Below are 12,250 nucleotides of genomic sequence, written 5' to 3' on the forward strand. Positions count from 1 at the left end.
CACCAGACGTGTTGAAGAAATCGGGAGTAATGTATATGCCCAGCTGCAGCAGAAGACGAAAGAATTTGACTTTTTTCATTAGCACTGGATGAGAGCACGGACGTGCAAGACACAGCGCAACTGCTCATTTTTATTCGTGGAGTTAGCGCAAACTTTGAGATATGCGAGGAGCTGGCAGCCCTCAAAGTCTCAAAGGGACTACAACGGGAGAGGATATTTTTGACAAAGTGTGCCAAACCATGGAGAAGTTGGACCTGGACTGGTCAAAGCTAGCTAGCATCACGACTGACGGGGCTCCTAGCATGGTGGACGAAACTCGCGGTCTAATAGGACGCATGAACCGGGAGTTGGAAAAAAGGGGTCTCACCGCCCCGCTACGAGTCCACTGCCTAATTCACCAGCAAGCACTGTGCTGCAAAGTGTTGAAGTGGGATTCTGTAATGAAGGTTGTGGTGTCGTGCATAAACTTCATCAGAGCAAAGGGACTTAAACACAGGCAGTTCCAAGAATTCCTGTCTGAACTGGAGTCTACGCACGGAGATGTGCTGTACTACACAGAGGTCCGATGGCTGAGCCGGGGCAGAGTTTTGAGGCGTTTTTACGAGCTGCTACCCGAAAATAACGCATTTCTTCATTTAAAAGACAAAACGGTCCCAGAGCTGATCGACCCAGAATGGAAATGGCACCTCGCATTTTTAACAGACGTGACAGAAATACTTAACAGCCTTAACTTGCAGCTACAAGGCGAGGGGAAACTCATTTGCGACATGTATTCACACATAAAAGCATTTGAGGTGAAATTAGCGCTGCTTTTGGAACAAGTGAAAAAGCGCAACTTCGTCCATCTTCCTGCTACCCAAAACCTGTCGACAGAGAACCCAGTGGTCCCGTTCCCAGCTGAAAAGTGCGTGGAAGCACTGGAAATGCTGAAGGCGGAGTTCGGTGTGCGATTCAGTGAACTACATGTTCATGCAAAAGAAATCCGTCTTTTTCAGAACCCCTTTGTTGCCGACATTGATGAAGCCCAGCCTTCATATCAGTTTGAGTTGGCTGAGTTACAGAACTGTGATGTTCTGAAAGACGCATTCAAGCCCAACAGTCTCATTGACTTCTATGCCGCCCTCCCAAACGACACATATCCAAACATCAAAAAACACGCAATGAAAATGTCCACAGTTTTTGGCAGCACGTATATCTGCGAGAAAACCTTTTCTCGCATGAAACTGCTGAAAACCCCGATGAGATCAAGATTGACAGATGAACATTTGCATCAGTGCTTGAGACTGGCTGTAACTAGAATTGAACCTGATATTCAACTTCTCACCAGCCAGATGCAGGCCCACAGTTCACACTGATGAACATACATAGGTAAGCTCACTTTTCTGACTTGAATGAGTCATTCTGAGCATAAACAAATATAATCATAATAAAATCTACTGGGATAAAATCCATCTTTACAACCATACTGGTAGTGAAATGTATTGTGCTGTGTAGGTGCTGTATCACTTAGTTCAGTTTCTCAACCTGCTTCTTTTGTGGTTTTCACAGGGAAGTTGATGAGAGAGAGAGCTGCAAACAGCGGTGTCTACAAGCCTACTGGAACCTACAAAAGGATTATAAGGAAGGAACACAAGAACTTTAAGAGACTGCTCATATGTGTCAGAGAGATTCTGCTCTGACAACTGAGCTGAACTTTTATCTGTTAAGATTGTGCATGGCACGACAGAAAGTTAATGTTCCATGGCTTTTTTTCTATGAAGAACCCAGAGAGTTATTTAGTTATTATTTATTTCCTGTTTTTTCTGTGAAGAACTCAGAGAGGGTTATTTAGTTATTATTTATTTCATTAATAGTGTTATTATTTGTTTCCTGACTTTTTTTCTGTAAAGAACCTGGAAAGGGTTATTTGGTTATGTGTGGCTTTCTGGAAAACAATACATTTTTTAAGCTCCCCTACGATCGTCACACTTTTTCTGTTACAAACTGACACCGGCCCCCCATCAGAGAAGGGAAACGTTATGTGGCCCTCACAGGAAAAAGTTTGGGGACCCCTGGTCTAGGGTGTAGTGTATAAAGGGTTTAGTGTGTAGGGTCTAGGGTGTAGTGTATTAGTATAAAGGGTTTAGTGTGTAGGGTGTAGTGTATAAAGGCTTTAGTGTGTAGGGTCTAGGGTGTAGTGTATAAAGGGTTTAGTGTGTAGGGTCTAGGGTGTAGTGTATAAAGGGTTTAGTGTGTAGGGTCTAGGGTGTAGTGTATTAGTATAAAGGGTTTAGTGTGTAGGGTCTAGGGTGTAGTGTATAAAGGGTTTAGTGTGTAGGGTCTAGGGTGTAGTGTATAAAGGGTTTAGTGTGTAGGGTCTAGGGTGTAATGTATTAGTATAAAGGGTTTAGTGTGTAGGGTCTAGGGTGTAGTGTATAAAGGGTTTAGTGTGTAGGGTCTAGGGTGTAGTGTATAAAGGGTTTAGTGTGTAGGGTCTAGGGTGTAGTGTATAAAGGGTTTAGTGTGTAGGGTCTAGGGTGTAGTGTATAAAGGGTTTAGTGTGTAGGGTCTAGGGTGTAGTGTATGAAGGGTTTAGTGTGTAGGGTCTAGGGCGTAGTGTATTAGTATAAAGGGTTTAGTGTGTATTGTCTAGGGTGTAGTGTATTAGTATAAAGGGTTTAGTGTGTAGGGTCTAGGGTGTAGTGTATTAGTATAAAGGGTTTAGTGTGTAGGGTCTAGGGTGTAGTGTATAAAGGGTTTAGTGTGCCTGGTGTCAACGGTACAGGCTGGTGGCAGAGTCAGGATTGGGCGTAAGCAGAGTGAGTCCATGACCACATCCTGCCTGGTGCCCAACGGTACAGACTGATGACAGAGTCAGGATTGGGCGTAAGCAGAGTGAGTCCATGACCACATCCTGCCTGGTGTCGACGGTACAGACTGATGACAGAGTCAGGATTGGGCGTAAGCAGAGTGAGTCCATGACCACATCCTGCCTGGTGCCCAACGGTACAGACTGATGACAGAGTCAGGATTGGGCGTAAGCAGAGTGAGTCCATGACCACATCCTGCCTGGTGTCAACGGTATAGGCTGGTGGCAGAGTCAGGATTGGGCGTAAGCAGAGTGAGTCCATGACCACATCCTGCCTGGTGCCCAACGGTACAGACTGATGACAGAGTCAGGATTGGGCGTAAGCAGAGTGAGTCCATGACCACATCCTGCCTGGTGTCAACGGTATAAGCTGGTGGCAGAGTCAGGATTGGGCGTAAGCAGAGTGAGTCCATGACCACATCCTGCCTGGTGTCGACGGTACAGACTGGTGGCAGAGTCAGGATTGGGCGTAAGCAGAATGAGTCCATGACCACATCCTGCCTGGTGTCGACGGTACAGACTGATGACAGAGTCAGGATTGGGCGTAAGCAGAATGAGTCCATGACCACATCCTGCCTGGTGTCGACGGTACAGGCTGGTGGTGGTGTACTGGTGTGGGGAATGTTTTACTGGCGCACGCTAGGTCCCTTGATACCAATTGAGCAACGTTTCCATTCCCCGAAGAACTCAGGCTGTTCTGAAAGCAAAGGGTCCGACTAGGTACTAGATGGGTATACCTAATAAACTGGCCACTAAGTGTATGTGATTCTTACAAAGGTTTGAAATGATACCAATTGAGCAACGTTTCCATTCCCCAAAGAATTCAGGCTGTTCTGAAAGCAAAGGGTCCGACTAGGTACTAGATGGGTATACCTAATAAACTGGCCACTAAGTGTATGTGATTCTTACAAAGGTTTGAAATGATACCAATTGAGCAACGTTTCCATTCCCCAAAGAATTCAGGCTGTTCTGAAAGCAAAGGGTCCGACTAGGTACTAGATGGGTATACCTAATAAACTGGCCACTAAGTGTATGTGATTCTTACAAAGGTTTGAAATGATACCAATTGAGCAACGTTTCCATTCCCCAAAGAATTCAGGCTGTTCTGGAAGCAAAGCGTCTGACCAGGTACTAATAAACTGGCAACTAAGTGTATGTGATTCATACAAAGGTTTGAAATGATTGTGTTTTAGTCCAATATTATATCTGTTTGGGCTTCTTGAGGTCAATTTGCAGTCTACAAATGATTTGTAATTATGTTCCTGTCTGAATCTAGTTGATGATCCCTGGTGTAAGGGTCTAGTGTGTACTGTACCTGACAGCACCAGCGCAGGTAGAGACTCCTCAAAGAAGACATGGTGGACAGGTAACCTAGACCTGTATCTGTAATCCTCACACATCTGGAGAGAGAGGAGAGAGAGACGGGGGGGGGGGAGAAAGAGAGAGAGAGAGAGAGAGAGTGAGGGGGAGAGAGAGGGGGAGAGAGAGAGAGGGAGAGAGAGGGGGAGAGAGATGGGGGAGAGAGAGACAGAGAGAGTGACCATAATGATACTTTTCATACTATACTGGTTTTCTTTCTGAAATAAGGTAGTATAGACCTGTACTCAGTAGATCCCAGACCCCCCCACCACACACACTATATACTACTACATGCTATACTCCACACTACTATACTACACCCTACTATACTGTACTCTACTCTACTATATTCCACTCTCACCTGTCCAGTACCAGCTCCTCTAGTTTGTGGAGATCACAGGCGATGTACTCCAGGGCCATGTCAGTGATGCGTGGGCACCAGGAGAGGTCCAGGCTCCGCAGCTTCCTCAGGTTCTCTGCTACCAGCTCCACCCCGTCATCAGTGATTTTAGAGCAGCCTGACAGGCTCAGAGCCGTGAGGTTGGGCAGGCTGTGGACCATGTTAACCACACCATGGTTGGTGATCTCCCAACACGAGTGGAGACGCAGTGTGTGAGTGGTGTAGCCCTGAGGGGGAGGGGAGGGAGAGAGAGAGAGAGAGAGAGAGAGAGAGAGAGAGAGAGAGAGAGAGAGAGAGAGAGAGAGAGAGAGAGAGAATGAGGTTTAGGATTATATCTTTGAACTCATCATGAGAGGACCACAGTAATCTGAACTCATCATGAGAGGACCACAGTAATCTGAACTCATCATGAGAGGACCACAGTAATCTGAACTCATCATGAGAGGACCACAGTAATCTGAACTCATCATGAGAGGACCACGGTAATCTGAACTCATCATGAGAGGACCACGGTAATCTGAACTCATCATGAGAGGACCACAGTAATCTGAACTCATCATGAGAGGACCACAGTAATCTGAACTCATCATGAGAGGACCACAGTAATCTGAACTCATCATGAGAGGACCACGGTAATCTGAACTCATCAAGAGAGGACCACAGTAATCTGAACTCATCAAGAGAGGACCACAGTAATCTGAACTCACCATGAGAGGACCACAGTAATCTGAACTCATCATGAGAGGACCACAGTAATCTGAACTCACCATGAGAGGACCACAGTAATCTGAACTCATCATGAGAGGACCACAGTAATCTGAACTCATCATGAGAGGACCACAGTAATCTGAACTCACCATGAGAGGACCACAGTAATCTGAACTCACCATGAGAGGACCAGGGTAATCTGAACTCATCATGAGAGGACCACAGTAATCTGAACTCAGTTCTACACATTTTGCCACGGGAGCGGAGAGAGAAGACTTTCCAATTTTATAACTAATTTCATGCAATTCTACAAAATGTTTTACATGACATTTATGATCAATGGGGGCCCCTCCGGCTGGTAGGGGAACTGATCTGCGGGCCTACAGAGAGGACGGGGAGAGGGGGAAGGGAAGACGTGTGTGTGTACCAGTACCTGCGTGCTCTCTATAAGTGTGTAGGATTGTAACCTACCTGTTTGGCTGTGAAGTAAGCCATGGCTGTGTCGGTTACGTGGTAGGCCTGCAGGCTGAGCTCTGACAGGTTGGGCAGTAGCTGTGTGCTCTCTATAACAGTGTAGGATTGTAACCTACCTGTTTGGCTGTGAAGTAAGCCATGGCTGTGTCGGTTACGTGGTAGGCCTGCAGGCTGAGCTCTGACAGGTTGGGCAGTACCTGTGTGCTCTCTATAACAGTGTAGGATTTTAACCTACCTGTTTGGCTGTGAAGTAAGCCATGGCTGTGTCGGGTACGTGGTAGGCCTGCAGGCTGAGCTCTGACAGGTTGGGCAGTACCTGTGTGCTCTCTATAACAGTGTAGGATTGTAACCTACCTGTTTGGCTGTGAAGTAAGCCATGGCTGTGTCGGTTACGTGGTAGGCCTGCAGGCTGAGCTCTGACAGGTTGGGCAGTACCTGTGTGCTCTCTATAAGTGTGTAGGATTGTAACCTACCTGTTTGGCTGTGAAGTAAGCCATGGCTGTGTCGGTTACGTGGTAGGCCTGCAGGCTGAGCTCTGACAGGTTGGGCAGTAGCTGTGAGATGGCAGCAATGGCGTCGTCTGCTACGTTGATACAGTCGCTGACGCTGAGCGAGGTGAGCCGTGCGTTCAGGCTGGACCACAGACCGGCCTCCGTGAAGTCATTACAACCGGCCAACTCCAGATGCATCAGACCCTGCATCTGTTCCAGCATCACCTACACACACCAGACAACACACTGAGATTACACAATACACACACCCCTATCCAGCATCACCTACACACACCAGAGAACACACTGAGATTACACAATACACACACCCCTATCAGCATCACCTACACACACCAGACAACACACACTGAGATTACACAATACACACACATCAGACAACACACAGATTACACAATACACACACCCCCTATCAGCATCACCTACACACACCACAGACAACACACTGAGATTACACAATACACACTATCCAGCATCACCTACACACACCACAGACAACACACACTGAGATTACACAATACACACACCCCTATCCAGCATCACCTACACACACACCTATGCATCACCTACACACAAACCAGACAACACACTGAGATTACACAATACACACACCTATCCAGCATCACCTACACACACCCACAGAGAACACACTGATATTACACAATACACACACCCCTATCAGCATCACCTAAACACACACCACAGACAACAGACTGAGATTACACAATACACACACACCTATCCAGCATCACCTACACACACCCTAACCAGCATCACCTAAACACACAGAGAACACACTGAGATTACACAATACACACACACCTATCAGCATCACCTACACACACCAGACAACACACTGAGATTACACAATACACACTATCAGCATCACTAAACACACACCTATCAGCATCACCTACACACACCACAGAGAACACACTGATATTACACAATACACACACCCCTATCAGCATCACCTAAACACACACCACAGACAACAGACTGAGATTACACAATACACACACACCTATCCAGCATCACCTACACACACCCTAACCAGCATCACCTAAACACACACCAGAGAACACACTGAGATTACACAATACACACACCTATCAGCATCACCTACACACACCAGACAACACACTGAGATTACACAATACACACACACCACAGAGAACACACTGAGATTACACAATACACACCCCTATCCAGCATCACCTACACACACACACAGACAACACACAGAGATTACACAATACACACACACCTATCCAGCATCACCTACACACACACAGAGAACACACACTGAGTTTGCAGAAAACACACACCCTTATTCAGCATCACCTACACACACACACCACAGAGAACACACACTGAGTTTACAGAATACACACACACCTATCCGGCATCACCTATACACACACACACACCACAGAGAACACACACTGAGTTTACAACGATACAACTCTGATATAACTGATACAACTCTGATACAACTCTGATACAACTCTGATATAACTCTGATACAACTCTGATATAACTCTGATACAACTCTGATATAACTCTGATACAACTCTGATATAACTGATACAACTCTGATATAACTGATACAACTCTGATACAACTCTGATACAACTCTGATATAACTCTGATACAACTCTGATATAACTCTGATATAACTCTGATACAACTCTGATATAACTCTGATATAACTCTGATATAACTCTGATACAACTCTGATACAACACTGATACAACTCTGATACAACTCTGATATAACTCTGATATAACTCTGATACAACTCTGATACAACTCTGATATAACTCTGATATAACTCTGATACAACTCTGATACAACTCTGATACAACTCTGATATAACTCTGATATAACTGATATAACTCTGATACAACTCTGATATAACTCTGATATAACTCTGATATAACTGATATAACTGATATAACTGATATAACTCTGATACAACTCTGATACAACTCTGATACAACTCTGATATAACTGATATAACTCTGATACAACTCTGATACAACTCTGATACAACTCTGATATAACTCTGATATAACTCTGATATAACTCTGATATAACTCTGATACAACTCTGATATAACTCTGATACAACTCTGATATAACTCTGATACAACTCTGATACAACTCTGATACAACTCTGATACAACTCTGATACAACTCTGATATAACTGATATAACTCTGATACAACTCTGATACAACTCTGATATAACTCTGATATAACTCTGATATAATCAATCTACGCACAATATCCAATAATGACGAAGCAAAAACAGGTTTTTAGACATTTTCGCAAATGTATTAAAAATCAGCGCTCTGGAGCAGGTTTTCATCAAGGATCTCTCTGTACTTTGCTCCGTTCATCTTTCCCTCCATCCTGACTAGTCTCCCAGTCCCTGCAGGTAAAAAACATTCCCACGGCATGATGCTGCCACCACCATGCTTCACTGTAGGGATGGTGCCAGGTCTCCTCCAGACGTGACACTTGGCATTCAGGCCAAAGAGTTCAATATTGGTTTCATCAGACGAGAGAATCTTGTTTCTCATGGTCTGAGAGTCCTTTAGATGCCTTTTGGCAAACTCCAAGTGGGCTGTCATGTGCCTTTTACTGAGGAGTGGCTTCCATCTGGCCACTCTACCAATCAGGCCTGATTGGTGGAGTGCTGCACAGATGGTTCTCCTATCTCCACAGAGGAACTCTATCAGAGTGACCATCGGGTTCTTGTTTACCTCCCTGACCAAGGCCCTTCTTCCCGATTGCTCAGTTTGGCAGGCCGTAGCTCTAGGAAGAGTCTTGGTGGTTCCAAACTTCTTCCATTTAAGAATGATGGAGGTATTGTGTTCTTGGGGACCTTTAATGCCGCAGAAATGTTTTGGTACCCTTCCCCAGATCTGTGCCTCGACACAATCCTGTCTCTGAGCTGTACGGACAATTCCTTCGACCTCATAGCTTGGTTTTTACTCTGACATGCACTGTCAACTCTGGGACTTTATATAGAAAGATATGTGCTTTTCCAAATCATGACCAATCAACTGAATGTACCACAGGTGGACTCCAATCAAGTTGTAGAAAACATCTCAAGGATGATCAATGGAAACAGGATGCACCTGAGCTCAATTTCGAGTCTCATAGCAAAGGCTCTGAATACTTCTGTAAATAACATCAGGGGTTTCTGCTATTGATATGGTCTCTCTCTCTCTCTCTCTCTCTCTCTCTTTCTCTGTCTCTCTCAAAGGCTCTGAATATTTCTGTAAAAAAGGTATTTCTGTTTTTTTTACTTTTTGAATACATTGCAAAAATGTATAAAAGCTGTTTTTTTATTTAACCTTTATTTACCCAGGAAAGTCAGTTAAGAACAAATTCTTATTTACAATGACGGCCTACCGGGGAACAGTGGGTTAACTGCCTTGTTCAGGGGCAGAACGACAGAGTTTTACCTCGTCAGCTCGGGGACTCGATCTTGCTACCTTTCAGTTACTAGTCCAACGCTCTTACCACTAGGCTACCCTGCCGCATTATGGGCTATTGTGTGTAGATTGATGAGGATTAAAAAATATATATATATTTTAGAAATGTGGAAAAAGTCAAGGGTCTGAATACTTTGTGAAGGCACTGTAACTCTAAGGACTCACTCGGATCAGCAGTAGATGCCAGGTAGAGCACGCTAGACATTTAAAGGTCATTTCCCATTGAGCCGACAAAACGCAGCGTTTATCTGTGAATGCAGTCTCCGCTAAAGTGGGAACATTACCTTTAAATGGTGCAATAGTGGACAAAGTGCAATCGGGGGATTGAATCCTAAGCCTAAGTGATTTAAGTCAACTCAATGCCTGTTTATCCTCCAACGGTCATATTCAAACTACGGACCAGGAGCCTCATCGGTACCATACTTCCTGAACGTCAGCTCATCTCATCAACAACACAACTTCCTGTGACTCTGAACGTCAGCTCATCTCATCAACAACACAACTTCCTGTGACTCTGAACGTCAGCTCATCTCATCGACAACACAACTTCCTGTGACTCTGAACGTCAGCTCATCTCATCAACAACACAACTTCCTGTGACTCTGAACGTCAGCTCAGCTCATCTCGCCGACAACACAACTTCCTGTGACTCTGAGCGTCAGCTCATCTCGCCGACAACACAACTTCCTGTGACTCTGAACGTCAGCTCATCTCATCAACAACACAACTTCCTGTGACTCTGAACGTCAGCTCAGCTCATCTCATCGACAACACAACTTCCTGTGACTCTGAACGTCAGCTCATCTCATCGACAACACAACTTCCTGTGACTCTGAACGTCAGCTCATCTCATCGACAACACAACTTCCTGTGACTCTGAACGTCAGCTCATCTCATCAACAACACAACTTCCTGTGACTCTGAGCGTCAGCTCATCATCAACAACACAACTTCCTGTGACTCTGAACGTCAGCTCATCTCATCAACAACACAACTTCCTGTGACTCTGAACGTCCAGCTCATCTCATCAACAACACAACTTCCTGTGACTCTGAACGTCAGCTCATCTCATCAACAACACAACTTCCTGTGACTCTGAACGTCAGCTCATCTCATCAACAACACAACTTCCTGTGACTCTGAACGTCAGCTCATCTCATCAACAACACAACTTCCTGTGACTCTGAACGTCAGCTCATCTCATCAACAACACAACCACAACAATGTCCCTGACAATAAGGTGCACAATATACTGTAAGGCCGACATGTTTCCCTTCACAAAGACCTCTGCACTATGAACTAACTCAGAGGCAACCTTCTAAATAACCGGGCTCCAATACTGAACCTCACAATTGTGTTGAATGTGGCCTGTTAAATCGCACTGTAACTAAATCTTCGGTTTTAACAAAAACTCCCAACATAAATCACGCAGCAGATTATATTTTCACTAAGAGTTCGTTAAGCTCACAGCGCAGGCGTCTTAGCGATAGGAAAATGTCGCCTTAAGTGTACTCGATGCACAATTATTTATTGAAATGACAGTGCTAGTTCATGTTGTCTTTTCACAGTCCGTGACAGATAGTAAAACTGTGTCTCTCTTGCTAATCTGACAGACTGGCTGTGCCCTACGAGGTATGGGCCGTACAGTGCTGTGTGCCAATAGAGGTGGAATGTACAGTAGTCCATACAACAACACCACCACCACAGACAAGCAGGGTGGATCACAACAACACCACAGTAGTCCATACTCACAACACCACCACAGTAGTCCATACTCACAACACCACCACAGTAGTCCATACTCACAACACCACAGTAGTCCATACTCACAACAACACCACAGTAGTCCATACTCACAACAACACCACAGTAGTCCATACTCACAACACCACCACAGTAGTCCATACTCACAACACCACAGTAGTCCATACTCACAACAACACCACAGTAGTCCATACTCACAACACCACCACAGTAGCCCATACTCACAACACCAACACAGTAGTCCATACAACAACACCACAGTAGTCCATACTCACAACAACACCACAGTAGCCCATACTCACAACACCACCACAGTAGTCCATACTCACAACACCACAGTAGTCCATACTCACAACAACACCACAGTAGTCCATACTCACAAGACCACAGTAGTCCATACTCACAACAACACCACAGTAGTCCATACTCACAACACCACCACAGTAGTCCATACTCACAACACCACCACAATAGTCCATACTCACAACAACACCACAGTAGTCCATACTCACAACACCACCACAGTAGTCCATACTCACAACACCACCACAGTAGTCCATACTCACAACACCACCACAGTAATACATATTCACAACACCACAGTAGTCCATACTCACAACACCACCACAGTAATACATATTCACAACACCACAGTAGTCCATACTCACAACAACACAGTAGT

The 12,250-nt window shown here is 45.0% G+C and overlaps 1 protein-coding gene across 1 annotated transcript; it reads right to left on the bottom strand.

The window, feature by feature from the left end:
* Positions 1 to 4,085: 4,085 nt before the first annotated feature.
* LOC135564902 (F-box/LRR-repeat protein 16-like) lies at positions 4,086 to 10,020 on the bottom strand. Its single transcript, XM_065010989.1, has 5 exons — positions 9,970 to 10,020; positions 6,263 to 6,505; positions 5,787 to 5,960; positions 4,569 to 4,834; positions 4,086 to 4,248 (listed from the first exon to the last, which is right to left on the bottom strand). Exons 1-5 carry the CDS (start codon positions 10,018 to 10,020, stop codon positions 4,086 to 4,088), a joined length of 897 nt encoding a protein of 298 aa, XP_064867061.1.
* Between the last annotated feature and the right edge of the window lie 2,230 nt (positions 10,021 to 12,250).

The sequence above is a fragment of the Oncorhynchus nerka genome, linkage group LG26 (genome assembly GCF_034236695.1).
Source record: "Oncorhynchus nerka isolate Pitt River linkage group LG26, Oner_Uvic_2.0, whole genome shotgun sequence".
NCBI lineage: Eukaryota > Metazoa > Chordata > Actinopteri > Salmoniformes > Salmonidae > Oncorhynchus > Oncorhynchus nerka.